Raw genomic sequence first — 22,340 nt, 5'->3', positions numbered from 1 at the left:
ATCACAAGTAAGAATTGAAGCAAAAATGCGCAAACACACCCCCAAAAAAAACGTAATTTGACATTTGCTCCACACCATTTGACAGCTCCGGTTTCCGCATCAACCTCACTAGACCAGCGCTTCCCACATTGAAGTTGTCGTCCGTCGTAGCCGGAGGTGTTCTGCGTAGCAGCGGCACGGTCTCGCCTCGTACGCATTTTCCGTGGTAGTGGTTCGGTGCTGGTTGCAGTTGCACGTATCCATAGTGTGGCAAAAACCGAGGCTAACTCGCAAGTCGTTGCTAATTACTTCCGGTGTCAAGTGATTGTGCAGTGAATCATCTTGCGGCTCGGTTCGGATGCAGTTTACAACCAAACAGCCTGGTGCAGTTGCTGCAGGAACCGTCTGCAAATAAAACCAACAAGAGCTAATTGGTCCGGTGTCTGAAATTCGATGCAAATTGGTCCAACTTCGCTCCACAATGATGCTCTTTTTGTGACGACGACAAAAAGCCCATCTCGGTTGCCTTGCTGATTTCGGAAGTGTGTCGGTGCGTACATATCTTATCATCTTTGGCGGCCAACAGGTAGGTTTTTAAATGCCGGCTTCATGTTGTATGCGTAGAAGCAGTAGGAAGTTGTGGCGATTCCCGGCGAACATTCGGAAGCAATGCAAGATGGATGACGTGCCACCTAATGCGCGCGATCCCCGTCTTATTATTATTCACACTTCCAGCCATTTCTTCCACATCTTTCTGGATGTTGCTCGAGGTCGTTGGAGGCCGTTCGTGCGACCGAGAACGTGTTTGCTTCGCTGCATGTAAATTTACCGTTTCCGTCGATCTCGGTGTGTTGGTGCTGGAATATGTGTGCTTTTGTTGTGTGCGTGCTTAGATATTCCCGAGCCCGAGCCAATGCACGCACTTGCGGATAAAATACGCATCGTTTTGCAAACTGTTTGATAATTCGCCATCGTTTGCCTTTTGCTCACACACAGCTACAAGAGTGAACGATATCTTTCATCCAACGAACATATTTGCCTTGTCCATTGCTACGAGTTATCAGTCCAATCGTTTGCTTATGTTAGTTGCTCAAGCCAGTTGCAACCGGCTATATGAAATACGCACTTTACGCCAATAAAGTATGGCAAGTGAGAAAACCAAACAACAGCAAAAATATTTCCAATTAGCTTTTCAATTAGACAACACGTTTTATTCCCTTCTGTTCCTTGGATAAGTTTCATCATACGCTGCAAAATGGCGACTTCCTAATATTTACACTACTGGTTGTCATGGAGACACGCTCGCACAGCTTTCACTTTATTACCAACGAGATATGGACCCTTCAGCATGCTTATGCTATTAGCAATACCGGAAGAAGTCTATAGTTCTGCTGTTCTATTTTTTACAACTTATAGAAAGACCGACGAATTTGCTCCAACACGAATGGCCTTGCAAAAAGTTGTTCAAACGTTCCTTCCTTAAATGCAGCACATGGTCAAATTGATTAAATCTGCCTGCTTAGTTTGTGTTCGTTTGAAGCAATCTGTCTGTCGGCCTGTGTCACTCGGCAAGCGACATCCCATTGCGGGTTTTGTGCACAAAATTTCGAGACCCCCCTGAGGTACTCTCCCCAACAGCATGTTTGTTCGTTGCCGTGGCCCGTGGAAGCGTCGGGAAGTGTGTCAGCGGCTGACCTTTCTGTCAATCCCCCGGGTCTCTATCGTCTGGGAGAGTCGTCCACGCGTCCCTCAAAAACTGGTCCAGACTACTGTTGACGTTCAATGACCTAAAACAGGGGTGTGTAGACAGATTGCTGCGGTTACGTTTTGACTAATGAAGCTAGTTATATTTCTTTGCATAAATGCGGGAAGGCTATTTGTATACTTCACCGACTTTCTGCTTGGACAGAGTGGTGACATAGGAGTTCTGGTTTCATCACATTTTTTTAGCGTGTACGAGTCACAATTATTAATCTCCCAGCAAATAATATTCAAAGCCACGCAACCCAAATGTCGGTGTTATTTATTAATGCTAAAATTACGGTAAACTGCAATAAAATGGCATTTTAATCACCTGTTGAAAGGTTCAAAGAGCATCATCAAAATACGCTCCAACACAACGGATGTTATTCACGAGCTGTCTAAAATAAAACATCACATAATATTGCAGAAATAAATGAACTAAAAAAAATCACCGAAACACATGAGATCGATCCACCTACGCTTCCTCCCCCCCCCTCCCCCCTCCCCCCCATCAAACCGACAAAACGGTGAAAGTCATTTTCCACTTTTTTCCGGATTCATCTACAAAAAACTGTTGTGAAAAATGCCATTTGTGAGATGATCAGAGCATGAGGCGAGCGATATTTTCTCAACCCAGCTCTGCTCTCGTTTGATCTCACGCCTTTGATGCTTTTGAGCATCTTTCATTCATTTCTTTGCTGGCGACTCTTTGTTTGGGTTTGAGCTGTACGACGGTTGTGGTCCGTGTTACGAATCGATTTTACATGATAGTGGATCTATTTCTTTTTTTATTTCATGTTCACGAATCAGTCACAGTGGTGATAATGATTATAAGCTTACTAATAATATACACCTGATGTTGAATCTTGTCTTATCATGATGCAATGAGTGTTCAATGTCCCTTGTATAAGTAGTTTTATGATGAAAAAAATCAGTTATTCTAAAGGAAAGCTTGCTCATTGCATGTGATCTAAATTTTCAGAAAATTAAGAAATGTTTTAAGAAAACCTTTCAATCGCATTTGTGTTGATCATATTATCATCAGCTACACTGTATAAACTATATTAACCACACTGTGATCGATCTATGGTTCAGTGGTTCACAGACTTGTTTTTTTTTGCTCTCTTGTTTGGGTTCACCATCCAATAACTGAGAACGCTTTTATGGATTAGAAAGAGAATGTTAGATTGCGAGAAAAAGCAGAGAAAATGAAAGCAAACGATAAACATTGCGACAGAAGATGACAGCGAGTGAGGGAAAAACTCTCTTTCTCTCTTTCCGTCTCTTTCGTTCAACAAGCGAGAGCACATCGACGAAGTAGGTTTCCCTCTTTGAGTCATACTTTTTCCACCCCTTAATCAACCTTCCCCCCCTCCCCCTCCTCCTCCCCCCTCCCATGGATTCCACGTATACGATTAGTCTATCATATTTTCAATGGTTGCTACTCTCCTGTGTGTGTGCGCGAAGAGGTCGAATTGAATTCGCGTTGGTGCTGCTCTGTACACTTTTACCCTCAGTTGTGTTGGCAGCATTTTCGCGAATGTGTCGATTGTTTTCAATCCGTGACGCTAGGTGCAACCTCATTTCTGCTGCCAGATGCGTTCTGCTATCGATTGACTCGAAAAGGAGTCAAATAGCGTGTTTAAAGGAGGTGTACTTTGTTAAAGAGCAGCTGCTCTGTGTGCTGTGTGGCGGTGGAGTCGCCTGGTGTTTTTCGGTCGACCCCGCAAATAGTGATGGCGCATGGATGAATGGACATCGCCAGCAAGTGAGCTTAAAAATCAGGGAATAAACATAGGAAGCGAGATAAAAGTGTTTGAGTAGCTTGTCGCTAAAGCTAATGCGAATGCTAATGCTAAAAGTAAATACACTCAGCGTCGCCGTACTGTTGTTGCTGGTCGTACAGACGAAGTTATCGTGCTGTGTGAGACTTTTCAGACCGAGATTGTGAGCGTTTGTGATAGGAGGAAGTTAAGTTTCAACGCCGACAGGTCAGGCTCAGCGGCTTAGTGTAGTGTTCATCTGCAAAACAATTCACGCCTGAATGTATAGCAAAGTGCAGAAACAATCCGTTTTCATAGGTTCCACCGCTGTCCGGCAACTCGAAATCGTCCTGAATGGATTCAAGGCAAGGCATCATTCTCATTTCACGTGTATGTGTGTGTGTGTGTCAGTGGGTGTTTCTTGCATATTCAACAGAACGAGGCCTGTACGAACGCACTGTACCACCGGGCCTTCGAAGCAACATTCATCGATTCCACGTCGAACAATGGCGTGTCGAATGTGGTTTTCCCCTTTTCGATTCTATTCTTTGTAGCTGTGAACTCAATCATTCTGCTCTATTTTTAGTGTGCCTCCACAGAACCGCAGAACCGTTCAATACAATATTTCATCCAATTTCCGAACGATAAATCAATATACACTGGCATTTTCATAAATTGCTCCGGATTGAAGGATACATTTTTGCATCAGCCGAACTGGTGGAGCATTTACGCCACTTTCCTTAAATGAAGCAGTTCCCCCCCCGGGGGAGAAACGTCTTCCAGCCAAGACGACCCATATTTTCGTTTAAATTAGAACAACGGAAGCCATTTTCTTTTGCGGTGTAACCTTGCTGCTTACATTAACTTTGCAAATGAAAGGACGTGCAACGGCTTCTCTTTGTTGAAGTTTGCTACCCGTTCACAGTATGGACGTATTCTGAGCGCTTGTTACAATTCCCAAAAGCAAAACGTGCCATGTAAAAATAAAAACCAACTTTCTTTTAAAATATTACAATAATAGGCGAGTGTAAAACTATGTATAATAAACGTAACAAGCTTAAACTCCTTCAGAGAATAGAAATGTTTGTAACAATATCTCCATAACTTCATAACTTGTTTTCCTCAGGAGTAGTGTTCCAGTCCAATTTTGGAATCTTTACTATTGAAATTGCGTCGTACCTTGGTCGGATGAAAGAGCCATTTCATTAGCGATGCTTTGTAAATTAGTTCCCCAAACAAGATACGTTTCTTTTTCTCACCTTCCCCCGGGTGGGTGTGGTGGATTTTTTTCTCGATTCGATTTATTTATTTACCTTTTATTGCTCTCCTTTATTTCCTGCTACTAGGGGTCAACATTTTAGCGCCTTCGAGCACTACAGTCTGCTGACACCGTCAGTACCATCGTCGGCCGGGGCACACTCGAGCAAAACATCGCCCCTCAACGGCATATCGCCAATCTCCCGAAGGATGAGACCACGCATTGAGAATTCCATTGGCGGTAAGTTTTGTTTTCTTGTTGGGAAACATTAGTTTATTGGGGGTTTAAATCTTAAGATGATATCTGAGATGATAAGATGACATTTCACACTCAGAATTGATTTTAGGAGGTTTCGGTTGATTCGCAACAGGAGTAAGGAGTATTTTCTTGAAGAATTTCCATATAAGGCTCAAACCCCATACAGGAACTATAGTCCTAACTAGGCCGAGGAATAGTGCCCCCAGTGCGACTGATCAGCAGAGAAATACGCAACCTTTACTTGGAGGTGTGTCAAATTTGTTCCCATGTTTCGTAATGCTCAGTGTCCGTTCAACATGCCTGAGGCAACATACTAACGTTTGTTGCAACTTGTAGCGACCAGTTACGGCAAAATGTTAGATCACTCCCAGAACGTAAACTTGGGAGCAAAAACAAACCTCGCTTGCTCGTCCCATTCTATTTCCGTCCCGAGCGTGCGCCAGAAAAGATGCCCCGAAGCAGTTGATCACTTGATCGTTCGGGTTTTTTTTGTGGCTGTCGAACAAATTACAATGCGGAGTAAAATAGTAAATTTAGCAAGGCTATTGTCTCTTCGAACCACGCGTCGAACGTGACTTTACGATATTTTTAGACACACTGTAGTAGTCCCCTTTCCGTCCGTCGTGATGTATGTGTTCTGCTGTCTCCCTGATAAATAGTGAACCGTACGGGACCGTCGCTTTCTTTGCGCGTCACCTTCCGTACAGCCCAGAGGGCGACAAAAGAATGACACACACTCACACAAATATCCTGTCCACAATTTCGCCAAGTCAGGAAGAAACATTTAGTTAAACGAACGATCGTTGGGGCAAGACAGTTTTGCTGTCCTTGGTCGGTCAATCAAGCAATTTGGAGATGTTTATTTACAGTAGGAATTGTCTTGGTTTGGCGGTGGTTTGCATTTCGTTTCACCATTTCTCGAGTGGTTCTTGTTAATGCTTCTTTGCGACGAAAAAAAAAACATAGAATTTCGATCACAAACAGTGACCTCGTTGACGCATTTGTTGGATTGGTTTTAAATATTTGTTAAAAAAAAAGATTCTTACTGTATCATATTATGTCTGTAGTCTGATGATCTCATTTTCATTTGATTGGATTTTCACAACTGATTTGTGGAAGGTTTCTGAACCTTGAAATTCTCATGATATCCAAGGGCGTGATCGTGTCATTGGTGAAGGTGGTGTAATTGAGACCCGGTTTTTTTTTAGACGACGCCTCAATGAACATTAACCGAGCATTCGTAATACATACCATAACCAGCGAGCGTCATCAGTTTTATCAATATGACACAGTTACCAAGCGCGTATTCTGAGTTTGCTATTTCAGCCGGAATGTACAAGATCTATACACGATCTTAGTTGCTAAGACGAACGATCGCTGTCTCCGCACACACAGAACATTTTACCAATTGTGCGTCCATTCATCATTGTGATAAGAAATTCTGAGAAAAAAAAACAAGGCAACAGCAGAAAAGAAAAGAAATAAAATTTAAACAAATTAAGTGCTGCAGGAGAGGAGACGGAATTAACGACGACGGTCCACAATGGGGTGACAACCGGCAACTATTACGCGCACAATTTAACACCCCGACGTTAAGAGATGTACATACCGAGAGCTAGAAGAATGACGAACTCGCACACGTGCTCGCGCATCCCAAGCGAATTATTTGCCTTAAAAATGGACCATGCTACCATGGCATCAACGATGGGGCCACCCGGTCTTGTGAGGGATACCATGCTCGAACTGTAAACCCTGAGACACATTTGGCAGCGCCGTGTGTGTGCGCCAAAAAGTGATGAACCGTTCAATTTCTCACTCAATCTCCATGTGACAGACGCGTTAGTGACAACGTGATTTTTCGACGAACGCAACACGGTGGTTCCCATGCCCAGCCCCGCGTATGTGGGGCTTCGGAACGTTTACGTTGTCCGGGCCGTGCTGGTTATGAAACAGGGAAGGAGATTCCGTTTGATTGCAATCCAATTATTAGTCGGACGGATTGTAACGCCAGGTGCAACTGTACCTGATTGGCCGGTTATTCATCATCGCAAGCTTGTGCTTCACACGACATCTAGACTTTAGGTAGACGGAACAAAAGTGCATTAGTCCTTCCATTATAAAAATATAGAACACATACTTCCCTAAACAATGTATTAATTCTATAAATATTTCTTAATATTTTTCACCATATACCTCCTTATATAGATATAGATATATAGATTTATATTAAAACTAAAAATCATTCATTATTTTTGTAGGGTTTTGTAGGGAATCCCATTAAAGAGAAGGTTAATAAAGTTCCAACCCCGAAAGAACCGGCTCCCGTAATATTTGTGGATGTGGATTCTTGTTGCGGATTCCAAGCCTTGGATTCTCACCATGAAAAATCCTTCGCATTCAGATTCTGATCCCTGATTCTCGTCATGACAGAACCCGTGCGAATGTGGAGCCTGGATGCTTTCAAGCATGTGGATACGTTCGTTTGTTTTGGATCCAAAATTCGAACTGGAGATTCAGACGATCCTAGATTTAAGATTGAATCCGCATTGATAGCTTTAGTTATCAATGGAAAGGTCAGAATGTCCCCTTCAATAGCTCGCTTAGACTTCGAAATGATTAATCATAAGGATAACCTGGTGTACGAACGCGATCATTCCGTTTGACCTACTATTCCATTCCATAACATGCCATTTGTGTGTGATTTCCGCACTGTGTCCTTCCGTGTGCACAAAGGTTTCACAAAAGGTTTTCCAAACTCATTACAATGTATACGAGCTTCTTCATACTACCTATGCTAGGTCATAAAGTGCATGTCTCCTGTCCGATAAAGTACCCAATAACCGAGCCTTATTACACGACATTGGTGATGATTGAAGTGTCCGGTGAGCCGTTAGTTTGAAGGATGTACTGATATGTCGCTGAAGTGAGAGATTACGGATTATGATTGTACGAACGAATCGGGCCAGGCGTAACCGGTGCCGGATTATTTATATCAAGCCCGTAACACATATACAACGAACGAAAGCTTTGAAGTTTTGTGTAACTATTTTCCGAGCGTTGGGTTGGGTAAGATGGAACTACCGGCACTTCCTGCTTGCACTGGCCCTAATCCCCTTAATCCACCCACAGTTCGCAAACCCCCGCTTGCAAGAGGAAAGGCCAGTGATGGGTGCGTGATTTGCGTCATGAAGTGTATGCAAACAGCAGCAAGGAAACGTCCTCTTGATGATGTTGATGGATTGGGAGGGTTAAGATACGCATTGATCGTTGAAAGCGCCAAGGGAAGTGGCAAGCGAGGGAACATAAGTGTTGAAGGTATGACGACCGGTGAAGAAATATCGACTGGCGAGACTTACGACAAACGAAGGGTTTGGTGCGTAATTTTCAAATGGAAAACATTTTAACTCTCGCTTTAAAGAACCTAAAAGCAGTTGTAATTTCTTGAAGATAGTTTGAAGGGGTTTTACGTTTTGTCCTGTTAAGGGACGCTCTGCGTATATGAACTCTGTAGCTGACTTTTTGTCATTTGTGTGCTCTTCCCACACGCTTCCTTCCTGCACCTTTACTGCCACAACATTTACACCTTGAAAATCTTTTTTTTTGTGTCGTCTAGAAATATCCTGCTTAAAGCAGTTTGATCTCTCTTAATCGCCACCTTGATAAGTGGAGCGAATTTACGACTCTTTCTTTCGATACTGAGTGCGTTCGTTTCTTTTGCACGTGGTGCTTTTTTCATAGAGATATGCTAACCAACCCCTATCGATCTGCCCAATGCTATCGCTATGATAAAATGCCTTATTTTTCTTCTTCGGATGGGAGTGTAAATTTGCATTCGCAATGCGTGATTGATATATTCACGTCGACGAGGTTCGACGCCAACTTTCGTGCCACGTCGATCAGAATGTTTACCTAACCGTAGGCATCACCGTGGAAGTGATGCAAACTGCGTGTAATTTATGGATGTAATTTAGTACAGAATTTCTTAACGCTGACTCATAAGCTGTACACGTGAAGCACAACAAACGATCTATGGACTAAGGGGTTTTTTTTTTGTTCGCTTTAATTAAGTTAGCCACAAAGCACTTGACCTCCATGCGGTTGTTGTTTACCGATTCCTTATTACACTGTGCAGCTTCTTATGCATCGCTGACGATCGTTAAGGGTAATAACATTTTTACTCTACTTAGTTAAAGTGTTTTTGAATTTGAAATAGCACCAACATCCCACGTCTTGCGGCTGGATATTGATTATAGTTTTCAATGCTGATGATGGATGACTGACTGGTCGCAATTCAGCACCGTTTTTCATCATCAGCACTGCACCGTTTGCACTCGGTCGGTCAGACAGGCCAAGAAGTTGACAGTCCCTAGCTTCCATGGATCCGCTGACCCTGCGAAGAAGCAGCGCGTTGTTGCGTTCTATTAGTGGGTCTAGCTGGCGTTCGCGTGTTCTTGACCTCGCTCAAGTACTAACGTCAAGTTTGTATACTTGGAGGGCGGCAATGCCACTGGTACGCATTATCAGTAGTAGCCACATAATCGGTCCCGCTCTCCCGCTCCACAAATCGATCGGATGAGATGGCGGCTACTACTACGTACGTAGTCGTCGTGTCCCAGCTCCTCTACTACGCCATTTGCAATCGACAAATCGGCGGCACCGTTCACGTGCAACAGCTTGTGTATGGGTGTCGATATATACGGAAGGATGATAAACAACGCACACGGATGTGTGGCGTGTGGACTGTACCACCAATACCACCACCAAACCGGGGCAGGCGACACGCGCTATCGATGGAGGCGAGAAGCGTGCCTTCCAAATTGTGTAGTAAATACATGCAACAGACAGAAGGCGGTCGTGTTTCTTTTTTTTCCGTTTTGCAAGATAGCCGGCAGTGCGTCTCACCGGTGCCGCTTCCCCAGCTCTCTGCTGCACGGTCGATGGACAGGTTTCCCGCTGCGAAGAAGGTCTCCCCCGATCGAAACCTGAACCAGAGGCAAGTGTTGTCAGTCGATTGGTAGTACTCGCCGGGACAACACTACTTGCCTTGCCGCACATAGATCCAGGTCTTGTGTGTGAGACTAGCAGGGGTACCCCCGCAGTGTAAGGCTACTTCTTAGCTTTTGGTCCAAATCTTTTGGAAGTCCTTTGGGAAATTTTTAAAGTGGAGTACCACCGGGGTACACGTCGTCGCAGCCGGCGCTTGGCGGTTCTACCGGCTGCCCCAGTGAAATGTGCTTATCCGAGGAGAATGTCGCGAAACTGTGTCAAAAATAGGCAAGCAGCGGCAAGTGATCGCAAACCACTGTAGACAAGACAAAAGGGAGGAATAAAGTCACCGGCCAGTTTTACGCCAAGAGACGACGTGCACATGGAGCAAGTGTTGGACCACTGCTCGGAAGGATGTACCCGTTTGGTCGTCGGATTCGCTAATGCAACCGTGCTTCTGGACGGTGTAACGAAGCACGTAAAACGCGGAACCTTTGCCATCGACATCTTCGGCCTGCGGGGAGGTCACAAGTTCTAGTGCGTCTAGTTCCAAGTTAATAACCTGATCCCCTGGATTTTGGTTCGCGTACTACAGAACTCACAATGGGACGACGTTGGTGAACTCTGGATGCTGGACTGCTGGAATGTACACGGCGGCACATATGTGGGAAAAAAGGCCGTGCCTTATCTGTGATCTTTCATAGCTAAAAGCTGGTTAAACCGCTAACCAAAACCTTTTGCGGCGGGTGTTGTGAGTGTGAGCGTGTGATATATATATCAGTGTGTTTACTTCCTTCCGTCCTTGTCCACGCGACAACCGCTTCTCAGCAAAGTTGGCTGAAGTGCGGCAGAACGTGACCTGAAGGCAGCAATTAAAAAGAACCACCATCCATCGGCCGTTTCGCTTTCATATGCTTTGCAATCTGAAGAGTTACCGATTTGGACGATTCAAAATGACTAGAAAAAATACCATAAAATTTTCGTACGATAGTGGTAAGTAGTTGCACTATTGATTTAGTAATGGGAGTATTGGGAGGGAATTATTTAGAATGATATAAATTTAAGAGGAACGTCATGACGGCAACCATGGCATCAATGTTGGCTCTAGAACGGAATTTTTTAGTTTTGGAATGACGTGTGTGAGATGTGTTATTAAACGTCTTGAAGGGCATCCAATCCAATATGACGGCCACTCGTGGCTGTCCACTTTTACGACGAAGGACGAACAATTAGTCCTAATTGCATTACGGGACGCTATGTGCTCCCCACTGGAACGCACCGTTCATTACGCCGATTCTCTATTGACGTCAGGATCGGTACCCAAATGGCGAATGGTTGTTGGCGCGGTTGCTCTCATTTTCTGGAATGTTTTCAATGCGTGCAAAAAAAAAGAATCTGAATCCAATCCGACCGAATGATCTCTCACATACTCCCCCCCCACGATTTTGGTGTGTGTGCCGGTAGTGCGATGCAACACTTTTGCCCTACGGTCAGTGCAGAAATCGTTCCGCCGATGGTTTTATTTGTAAACAGATGAAGTCGACGTATTAAGTCTGGGCATTTAATGAGCTCGGTACTGGGGGGTACTACTGGTCCACAGAAACGCAAATATCATTTCCGGGTTAATATGAGGCGTACGTCTCATGGACGGATACATGAAGCATTACTGTAGTTAATTTGAGTATTTTGATGTGTGAATTGTGGTGCATTTACAACAAATCACTTACACTTCCTAAGAATTAGAAAGGTATGCATCGCCATATGCATTATCGAATCGTTTGCAAATTTTCATCCACGTGTGTGCTCTCCAATTCTTTGTTGGCAGTCCGGGCTACCAAGTGTCCACGGGGACAGGTGACTGGTAATTGTAGTAGATATTTATGATTGCCTGCCGGTCGGATTACATCGTGCCTCCGTGGGGTGGCATTATAATGGATTTGTCATTTTTTTACGAGCCTGTAATGACTGCTCACTGGTGATGGCGGCGGCGGTGGCAAGGAAGCCGTTTATGGTTAATAGTTGGTGAAAGATGATTGGTGTGAAAGTGATTGCAAAATAGAGGAAAAACACAACAGCAACAAACGCCTGTGTTCAAAACATTGGCACCACCAACCACCACATGCTTGGAATTTCCCAGCTTGACTTTTTTTGTTCGACCAGTTCTGCATTTTTCGTCTCGCGGGGGTCGGGCAATGAACGGTGTTTTATTTAACACAAACAGCCATGCCACGTGCCAATGAAGCGAATTGTTTATAATTAACGTATTGGCTTTTATTTTTAGTTTATTTTGAACGTCTTACCGCTCGTATGCAAACAATCGTCTAACACCGGTTGCGATTTCATTGCGGCGATCACACATGTGAGAAGGATATCGTTGATAGTTAATTAAAGTTTCGCACAATATATTAACTTTTGAATAGGAGAATATATGCTTTATATTTTTGTACTATTCATTAAGGAATGACTTACCCCACGGTTTATTTAAAATTGTGATGTCTTTTGTCCAGTGCTTAGAATCCTGCATGGATGATTTATTTACAGCTTGAATACAGACTCGGTTCTATTGAAGTCATGAGTAATAGTGTTTTGTTGAATCAATCATCAATAAGGAGATGCACATGCTCAGACTAATTGAACATTTTTAGTGCATTTTCGAGAGATATTCTCGGAATAGCTGATTAAGAATTCATCCCAACACAATTCGACAAATAGCAAAAAAGACAAATAGCAAATTTCCCAACGATAACCCCTGAAATTAACTTGAAATATTCGATTGGTTGAACTTTACACCATTACTATACTATTACTTTTCGATTTAGGGACAAAATATTGACACATTTTCAGTCGAAAATTGCCTCATCAACTTTAAATTTTCGCGAAATCGCCAAAACTTGAGACATTCAAAATTCAGTTCGGAGAGATTTAAATTTTGGAGTCTTCATTCAAAATATTTCGTCATTTTTAAATTCTGATGATTTTTGATGCAACGGCAGTGGGTAATTTTGCAACAATTGAAATTTAAAATATTGTTTAAAGATTTTATTTACTAATCTTGTGTTTTTTAAACTTTTAATATGTATATCTTGCTTCACATCAAAATTCTCCTTATCCGATGTATAGGTGAGGTTTTTCTTTTTAAAGATCGCTAAACAAATCTACAAATATCCATTTTTGAGGAGCTTTTAATTGTATACCGCCCTTGTCGTAATGTTATATTTTTTTATATTTATATTGGGCAATTAAAAAATATATGTAATTCCGATAAAGATCTTTTTATAGACACGGGGCACATAACGCCGGCCTATCCGCGCACATATTATAACATTTGGCAATGCTCCAGGTCCCCAAATGGTGCACGACAAAAATCTCATCTGGCAGAAGACCGTTGCTGGTGACATGATTCACACTGTAAATACAAAATAAGATTGAATAAAACCATGAAACCATTTCGCACGTCTGGGAAACACCGGCTAGACTTTGGACCACCAAGCGAACCTCAGCCAGGAGCTTCAGTGACGGACAAAACACACAACCATTGGGAAGACACATTTTTTTCCGGCACAATTGATGCAGCTTGCCACTACTGCTACTACTACTACTTCGCGCCAGCAGTTGGTTCCTTTTCGGTCAACTTACATCGTCGGTCGGCCCGTTGCATTCGAGTAGCGGCAGGTCAATGACCGTGCGTCAACACGTGTGCCAAAAAAAAGGAACGATACACGTCGAAAAAGCAAGAACAGCCAAAAAAACATCCCCGAAATTGCATTCAACAGTCTCTCATGCTGCCAATTTTTCGGGTGCATGTGTCGTAATTAACGCAGCGAGATTTGAAGAATGAGCTTGGCCGGTATTTGCCGCAGCTTCTCGGGGAAATAGTAGCACGCGATGTGTCCTGCTGCCCGGTGGAGAGTTAATTTTAGCATCAATAATGTGCACATTCGCACGAAGTGAAAGTAACAGTCAGCGCACGGTTCTCGGTGTTGTGCGTGGCGTGCAAATTGCGGAAGTTGTTCAATGCAGATGACCCATATAGGGAGGAGCACCCACGGCACAGTCTCCTTGCTCGCATCTAATATTCTAAATTGCGATCGTGTTGAATACGGCCGAGAGATATCGCTTGGGAGGTATCTTTACGAACGCTGTTTTTTTACAATTTTGATAAGCACCTAATGATGTAGTGTTGTAGTATTATCACCTTAATTTATTGCCATCACACCCCCCTGCAATCGGCACACGCGGTTTGTCGGTGGTCACGCGCTAAATAGACGATTCACTGTCAAATTGCGCTCCACTTATTGAGCTTCTTCCACAGAGCGGTTTCGAGTTCTACACCTTCCCCTAGTGCAACGTGCCGGGAACGTGACTTTCTTGTGACTCTTTCAGTTGCAAGTGAGTCGGTGGTTTTTGTTTCCCCCCGCTTCGCATGACGGTAATAACCACACTACTGGGGCGGTAATAAATACGCTATCTTGCTTACTGTATCGGGGCGTTTGTTTCGTTTTGTTGGACGAGAAGTCTTCAATTACTGTGACGGGGCGAGAATAGCTTCCTGATTGTTCAGTATCTATCTGACCCATTATCATCGACACATACTGGTTTCAATTAATAAGAGACGCTTTTATTCTCTCGGGCATGATAGCCCTTTTTGTCACCTAATATCACGATTGTAAGGTATCTTTAATTGTCTCGAATTGCAAATACCTTATGATAAGGAAACTCAGAAGCTGAAATCCCTTCGCCTACTTCCTCGATTACTCATTGTTTCAATATCGGTCATCGAGTGGGGACAGGCTTAGACTTGCTTTCTTTTCAAGCAATAATTGATCTTCAATTATGCATCTGATCATGCTGTGAGAACCAGTGATTGGAACTCCGGGGTGGTTTGGAAGTGGGACCGGATTCCACTCCAGGAAAACATCCGGAGTTAAAACTGGAGCTCCGTAATATTCCGAAGTCTACTCCGGATTAATCCAAAGTCGACTCCGAAGTCGATGAATGGTTATTATGTTCTCCTTTTATAGGCAGTGCGAGTTAAAAATCAATTTTAAAGTAAAAATGCACAGTTATCACGCGATCGTTGGCACAACTGATTAAACTGCAATCTGTATAATCGTCGTACAAACTTCGGCCTTCGCGGGCCTTCGGTTACGGAAATTGTTTGACGCGCAAAAAAGTACAAGCCTCGCCCGCCCCGCTAAGATTCGCAAACTTGCTCCTCTTTCCGTAGCACCAGCACCAGTTTTACACTGTTTAATCGATAGGCATTCAATGTAGCTGCACCACCGTTGCAAAATAACCAAGAGTTTGTAGGGTTTTTTTTTTATCAATACATGCCACCAACAACCACCCAAGCCGCACATAACCCCCTTTTTTTTGGGGGGGGTCTTCCATGATCACCTGAGGCAACCTAAGAAAGGAGAGAGGGAGGGAGACGGTGGAAGTTATCTAATCAAGGTTTTGCCGACCAAAATAAACTTCCGTTCAGGGCCATTGCAACGCGCGTTGCAGAAGATGGTTTAGTAAGGAACAACCCCCCCCCCCCCCCCCCCCCCGGGGTCGTTTGTCTACAAATAATGAACTGAAAGCTTATAATGTCGATCAAACGATCGTTGAGGTTACCGGACACATCCTCCAACCATCCAGCTTATCGAGCTTGGTTTGATTCAAAACGTTCCTCCAAGCCGGTTTATGCATCAACAGTTTCTCGAACCACAACTCACCTGGGTCTCTTGGTTACCACTGTTTATGTTGCCCAGTTCTTTGTACGCCACCCACCCTTCCAGTCGCTTCATCTTTCGCCCGTTTTGCGGCTCATGTGTTGTAAACAAACATTTGCCCGGAACTATGCCGAACTCCGCAACCGTTCCGCGGGTTGTGTTTTACCTTGGAATCTTCTCACCTTTCCACCCGCATTACAACACCCTTCCCCCCTTTCGCCATGCCGCGTTGTTTACGCGCTCAAAATCATGTGGCGCGCGTGTATTGTATTTTGCTGACGTTAGCTTAACCCGTGCCCATCTTGATGAACCGCGTTCGCGCTTTGGGGCGCTCCAGGATTTCGGAGGTTTTGTACGCGAATGGTCGATGGTTCGTAAAACCGTCCCATTTCGAGGTCAACTGTCAGTACCGTGTCAATACAACCGGCACCAACCCCCCGTTTGCGACATATTTCGTCGCTATTGTCGGCTTATTGCTTTTGCACGGAACCGTGCGGAAGTTTGGTGGCATGCTTTCGCGCACTTCGCATTTATTGCAGCAAAACGCTTAAAATTATGAACACTTTTCCCGGTGCGGCAAGCGTACAGTACGTGGAATTGAAAGTACACGTGCTGCTCTTCTGCTGAGCTTAGCCACGTGCGCACCAATGTGAAGGAACAGACATGTTACTTTAAGTGTCCGGCCATAAAATAAATGTGACCAAAGGGGCGATGGGGTGCGTCATCCTCCTCATCGATGAACAGTGGTGCATTTACACGTTGTCCAACAAATGGCAGTCGAACACACACAGTTATTCGCGAATGCAACGGATTTCCCGATGTTGTGCGCATCGTGAATCGCGTGATTCACATAAATCAACGACCTGTTTGCCGCGTGCGTGTTGTTGTGGCGCGTATGGAGGTGTGGAGGAGTGGTTGGGACAGGCAGATAAACGTTTATCATTTCGCCTGTGTAGAGGACTTACGGGGAGGATGTTTTTCTTTTTGCCCGTTGTGTGTGATAACGTCCCGCCGACGTGTGCTAAATTATCCGCAATGATAACAAATCGTAAGCGATAAAGAGCACACATGAGTGAGCGGCCAGGTTGTCTTCCTGCCGAATGGCGTGTTTGTTTGATATTTATATTTACATAGACAATGGCCTTAAAGGACAAGACAACCGCACATATCCAGGATTATCCTGTAAAGATAAAGAACTGATATAAACTTTAGGAGGAAGCGTTTCGTAATCGTTTGTGAATAATAATAAAATAATGTAAATATATTTAAAACGTGTTAAAAATCTATTACTTAGATTACTTCTATTAAACTTCTTCTTTGGAAACCTTTTTTTTCAGACGATGCCATGGAAAGCTGCGGTTATCTGAAGTTCACCGACGATAACATGAAGTCGAACTTTTTGCAGAGTCTTAGCACGATGCGCAAAAATCGTCTCTTCTGTGACGTGGTTTTGCTGGTAAGCATGATGCAATCGTACATCTAATTTAAACGAGAAAAATCATCTCTTGTGCTTGATGAATCTTTTATGAAGAGTCATTCGTATGAATCTTTAGTGAGTCGACTTTCAAACGATTCGTGAATCCTCAATCTTTGAGAGTTCGCGATTTTTTCAGAATAGAGATTCAACTTCATTGATTCAACTTCAAAGATTCATTCAGAGTCATGAATCGGAATCAGATTCACCTACCACTATAATAACGTTTTTATTTCGTTTGTTATTTTGCAGGTGGAAAACACGGAAATTCATGCGCATCGGAATGTGCTGGCTTGCGTGTCGCCACAGCTGATGGAACTGTTCAGCACGGATGCGGTAAACATCGTGATCATGAAGATTTAGTATACGCACCGTGTACATGTTTTCATTTGTTCTCTCCCATCTGGCTTATTTCAGGGTACACTGAACGGTGGACCAACCGCTGCCAGTGACGCCAAGCTGCCCTGCTATCGGCTGAACGGACTAATCACCAAGCACGGTCTGATGTATCTGGTCGAGTATGCCTACACCGGATCATTGGAAGTGCCCGATGAGATGGTGAGTGCTAGTATGCGTTCGCATCTAAGACAAGCCAGCAAATTGTTTCCGTTCGCGAGCGGCTAGTGTGTTTGCGTTAGTAAAACGAATCCTTACACCGTGTTGTACGGAGAAGAGAGCAGAAGAACAAACATGTATGTGTTTTTCGTGTGGCTATGCATCACATAGCTAACAGAAGCTTGTCGTTCAGTGGGAACCGGATGCGACTAGTGACCGTAGTTGGCAGATATTGCTGCTGTGACTGTTCCTTAATGCTCTACCGCGGAACAGGAACAGTGATAACCGGAAGTATTTGCCAACAGCCGTGTCTACTACGCATTCCACCTCGCCATTGCTCCTCCACTTGGCCCAATGCCCGGCATCTCCGGTCTGGGGTGTTTTTTTTTTGTTCGGAGGCACGGCAAACGGAAACAACGGCACACTCTTCCCAACCCCTTCAATCTACCGCCTCCTCCCGGCGGACCCTCAGAAACATACACGCACACAATCGACTCGCCGCGTGTGGCACGATACCGCTCGGAAGGGAGAACTCGTGAAAAGACACAGGCACTGTTACGCACAAAAAAACATTTTCTAGATCCGCGATGTCTATCTCGCTGCCTGGCAGCTGAAGATCGATAGTGTGGTGAAGGAGTGCGCCCGTCATCTGGTGAGCGAGCTGGAGCCGGACATCTGCATCGAGACCCGTTCGCTGCCCGGCATCGAGCGTAACCAGCGCTTCGTGCAGGAAGTGGATGCGTACATCGCGAAAAGCTTCCATCTCGTGTCGGAAACGGCTGGCTTCCTGCAGCTGCCCTGCGTGCTGATCGAGGTGCTGTACCAAACGCGCCAGGAGATGTCGCTGGTGGCGGAATGCTCCCTCGGTCGGCTCGTTATCGATTGGATTCGTCGGCAAATGTTGGAGGATGAAGTATCGGTGCGTATCATGTTGGATGTGTGTTTGTTAATGCTGGATTCATTGCGAATTTCAATGCTCTCGTTACAGGTGTCTTCTCTGCTGGAACGCTCTCATATGCTGTACTTGGCGCTGGACAATTCGCTGCAGGATTGTGCCGATCTGCCACCGGGGCAGGAATCCGAGAGCGATTTGGTGCAGGATTACAAGCGACTGGTGCTCAAGTGTCCAAGCAATAAGAAACATCGTAAAGCACTGAAAACGCCAGGCCGGCCACGGATGATACTGTATAGTCGTGATATCGGTGATCGCAGTGATGCCACAGATGCGGCCGCGACCGAAATGGATTGGAGTTTGGTTGGATGCAGTAAGCTTTCCGGTAAGTTTGGGCTTCAATTGGAAGGTAATTCAAGAGCGAAAATAAATTATTTTAAAATATGCTTCTTCACAGATCACTCTTATGTTGCGCTCGTTACGCTGAATGGCAATCTGGCCCGTCTTTCTATTCAGCTGCGGTTAAACATCCCCACGACACCGTCACCAATCAATACGCCGGATGTGATGAGTACCAGTGTGAGCCGAGATGAAGATCTGGACGAGTGCCAACAGCCGGAACTGTTCTGCGAGGTAGCAACCATGTCCGGGCCGAAATGTGGTCTCGGTGTAGCCGAACTCGAGGGAAAGCTGCTCGTTTGCGGTGGATACGATCGGGCCGAGTGTCTACGGTCGGTAGAATCCTACTGTCCGGAAACTAACAGCTGGACACAGCAGTCGAACATGGGCGAGGCACGTGGACGCGTACAGATAGCTGTTATCGACGGTACGGTGTACGCGGTCGGAGGTTGTAACGGAACGACGGAACTTGATTCGGTGGAGTATCTTTCGAAGGCGGAACGAAAGTGGAAGAAGATGTGTAAACTACCTCTCGCTCGGAGCAATGCGGGCGTGTGTGCGCTGAATGGTAAAATCTATTGCATCGGTGGCTGGAACGGACAGAGCGGTATCAAGCAGTGCGATGTGCTGAAACCGGACGAGAATCGCTGGTTCTCCGTTGCCCCGTTGCATACGGGACGGTATCAGGCTGGCGTTACGGCATACGGTGGCAAGCTGTGGGTCGTCGGTGGAAGTGATGCGTGGAATTGCCTCGGTTCGGTGGAGGTGTACGATGTGGAAGCAAATCAGTGGACGCTGGGACCTTCGCTTTCAACAGCTAGGTATGATATTGTGAACCATTCGGATGTCCCGATCATGTGCTGATGATAACTCGATATTTCCTTGTCCCTTTTTTCTTTTTAGACGTGGTTGTGGATTGGCCGAGTACAATGGCAAACTGTACGCCGTTGGCGGTAGTGATGGTACCCATTCACTGAATACGACCGAGTGCTATGACGAAGAGAGCAAATGTTGGGTCGCCGGACCCAACCTAACTTCCCCGCGTTCCAACGTGTCTGTCGCGGTGGTTCAGAATCGGTTGTACGCAATCGGTGGGTTCTCTGGTAAGACGTTCCTTAGCACGGTTGAATATCTCGACGCAGCTACAAACGAATGGACCACCTTCGTGCCACAAACGAGCGCCAACATTGATTCGTTGCTCGAGAACTCCCTGCGTGCAGCTTTGCAGAACGTGAGGTCCTCATCGTCGACCTCCTCGTCACCGGACCACCTGAGCGGTAACGGTGGGGCCAATGAGAACACCTTCAAACCGATACACACCGCGCTAAATAACGAATACAACCGACAGCAGCATTCGCCAAAGGCAACGGCAGGCGCAAAGCAAGATATTCTGTTCACCTCGGTGCAGAATAGCGCCAAAACGGCTCTGCTAGATGACGAGCAGGACGACCATGACAACGGGGACCTGAGCAAGAGCAATACCGCGACCAAGACAGCCCAGGAGAACAGTATTAGTCTGCTGCAGCAACTGGCGGCCAACAAGTGTACGGAGATAGCGACCGCCGGCAATCATTCCAGCTAACCGACGCTGGCAGCCACCGGTTTGAGTGCGGTTTCGAATGACACAACTAACGCTGACCTAATTGACTGTGACAACGGTGATGAGGTAGATTAATATTGTGTGCAGCCTGTCTATACAGAATTCCAGCCTAATTGTTTGCAAACTCTATAAACGTCTTTCGTACTGGTTATATGAGCGAATGGGAAGATGTTTTTTTACAGACCCCTGATCAGAATATCTATTTCGAAATCTATTACACCGAAGATCCGGTTAAGGTCAGACAGACACAAGTGTGCGCAAAACAAGTAAGCAAACAGCGCTAATTTTTAAAACGTTGCAAAGAGCTGAGCTAGGCAATAGGCGACACGGTGAGAATTATTGCAAACTATATGTAAAATGTTCTAGATAATAAGCGAAATAAGTGAATACGGACTTCTTTCCAACAAAAAAAAAAATAACAGTCCTGATGTTTCTGCAGGATGTAATTGAACAGCATATTCATTAAATTGTAAGAAAAGGCAAAACGATTAAAACAGCAACTTGTTGGCTAAGAGCACGATCATTCATTATAACATTCTGTTTTACGTGTGTGAGCTGTAAAATTGTTTTTATAGCAAAACAGTAATGATCTTGGATTAAATGTAAGCATCTATCGTAATGGTAATAACGCAAAGGTGATTGAATTTGCCTACCTTGCCTTTTCACCCATCCCGTCTTATTAACGATGCAGGGCACTACGTGAAGCATGCGATCCTTTTTACGAATGACTCAAAGACGGTCGTTAACCGTACACGTTTTTCTATGCACCACGTATGGCACCACATTCTCAGTTCCGACATCTTTCTTGGCCTCGGTTGAGTTAAGATTTTCAATAGACAAAGAGGCCACGTTGACCACGTTGTGAGGGACCCGATCGTGCGCTATTTTTTAGCGTATGTGGTAGGTATAGCTCTCGCGGTTAAACTCATTAGAAGCACTTTGAATATACATATAATAGAGCTCTGCACACAGCCCCCGAAATGCTCATTCCTGGTGTGTTTGTGAAAATTCATCGAACTGCATTGCTCTTGGAAGCGCCTAAATAGCGCGCCAGCACAGGGTTATTCTAAACTATTTGAATAATTATACTACACAACATTAAGGCGTACGGTCATCACCGTTTAGGGTGTGGGGAGTAGTAGCGGAGGTCCATTTTATATGTCGGAAAATAACACTGCATGTGTTTGTGAAAAAATAATCATCCACTACATCCACACTACAGAGTCCTGCAGATAGACAAGGGGTGTTACTAAAAGCGAGAAGTTCTTGAACACAGAGAGAGAGAGAGAAAAAAGGAGGATAAACCCAAATGGTTTGTTTGCTAGTGAAGGCGTTAAGTTTCACTCATCTTTAAATATTAAACTATTAAATTACCCACAAAAACAAAACTGATGGAAGTACTGTAGTTCGTAAGCTCTACTCTGCACGGAATTATTATTCGTATAGAATTTTTTTATCGGTATAGGCCGAAAAAAGATGTCTTCTTTCAGTTGTGTGTTTGAGAAAATTTAAAGAATCTAGTAAACAGACAGAATGGTTGGGGTTTGTGTTATGGTAAGTGCACACTTTTACCGTACTTTCGTTCATATGCCTTATTTTTTCCTAATTTTATATGCCGTGTAAACATTTCCTCCCAAGATTTACTAAAAATATCACTCTTTGAATATCTGGATATCAATTCTTCCGTTTTCATTTCGAAATCCTGTCAATATAGCG

General features: G+C 44.6%; 1 protein-coding gene across 4 annotated transcripts; it reads left to right on the top strand.

The window, feature by feature from the left end:
• Positions 1-150: 150 nt before the first annotated feature.
• LOC128302222 (influenza virus NS1A-binding protein-like) lies at positions 151-21,110 on the top strand. 4 transcript variants are annotated; one of them, XM_053039020.1, is made up of 9 exons: positions 151-529; positions 4,832-4,983; positions 17,042-17,160; positions 17,431-17,514; positions 17,596-17,736; positions 18,314-18,652; positions 18,722-19,010; positions 19,083-19,845; positions 19,928-21,110. In XM_053039020.1, the coding sequence occupies exons 2-9, from the start codon at positions 4,953-4,955 to the stop codon at positions 20,604-20,606; spliced, it is 2,445 nt and encodes an 814-aa protein (XP_052894980.1). In that variant the 5' UTR covers positions 151-529; positions 4,832-4,952; the 3' UTR covers positions 20,607-21,110. The 4 variants fall into 4 exon arrangements, with proteins under 4 accessions (XP_052894980.1, XP_052894972.1, XP_052894956.1 ...); XM_053039012.1 differs by having other exon boundaries at positions 151-565; XM_053038996.1 differs by lacking the exon at positions 151-529 and adding an exon at positions 3,532-3,850.
• Positions 21,111-22,340: the final 1,230 nt, after the last annotated feature.

This window comes from Anopheles moucheti, chromosome 2 (assembly GCF_943734755.1).
Source record: "Anopheles moucheti chromosome 2, idAnoMoucSN_F20_07, whole genome shotgun sequence".
Lineage (NCBI taxonomy): Eukaryota > Metazoa > Arthropoda > Insecta > Diptera > Culicidae > Anopheles > Anopheles moucheti.
This window is presented reverse-complemented; position numbering and strand designations above follow the sequence as displayed.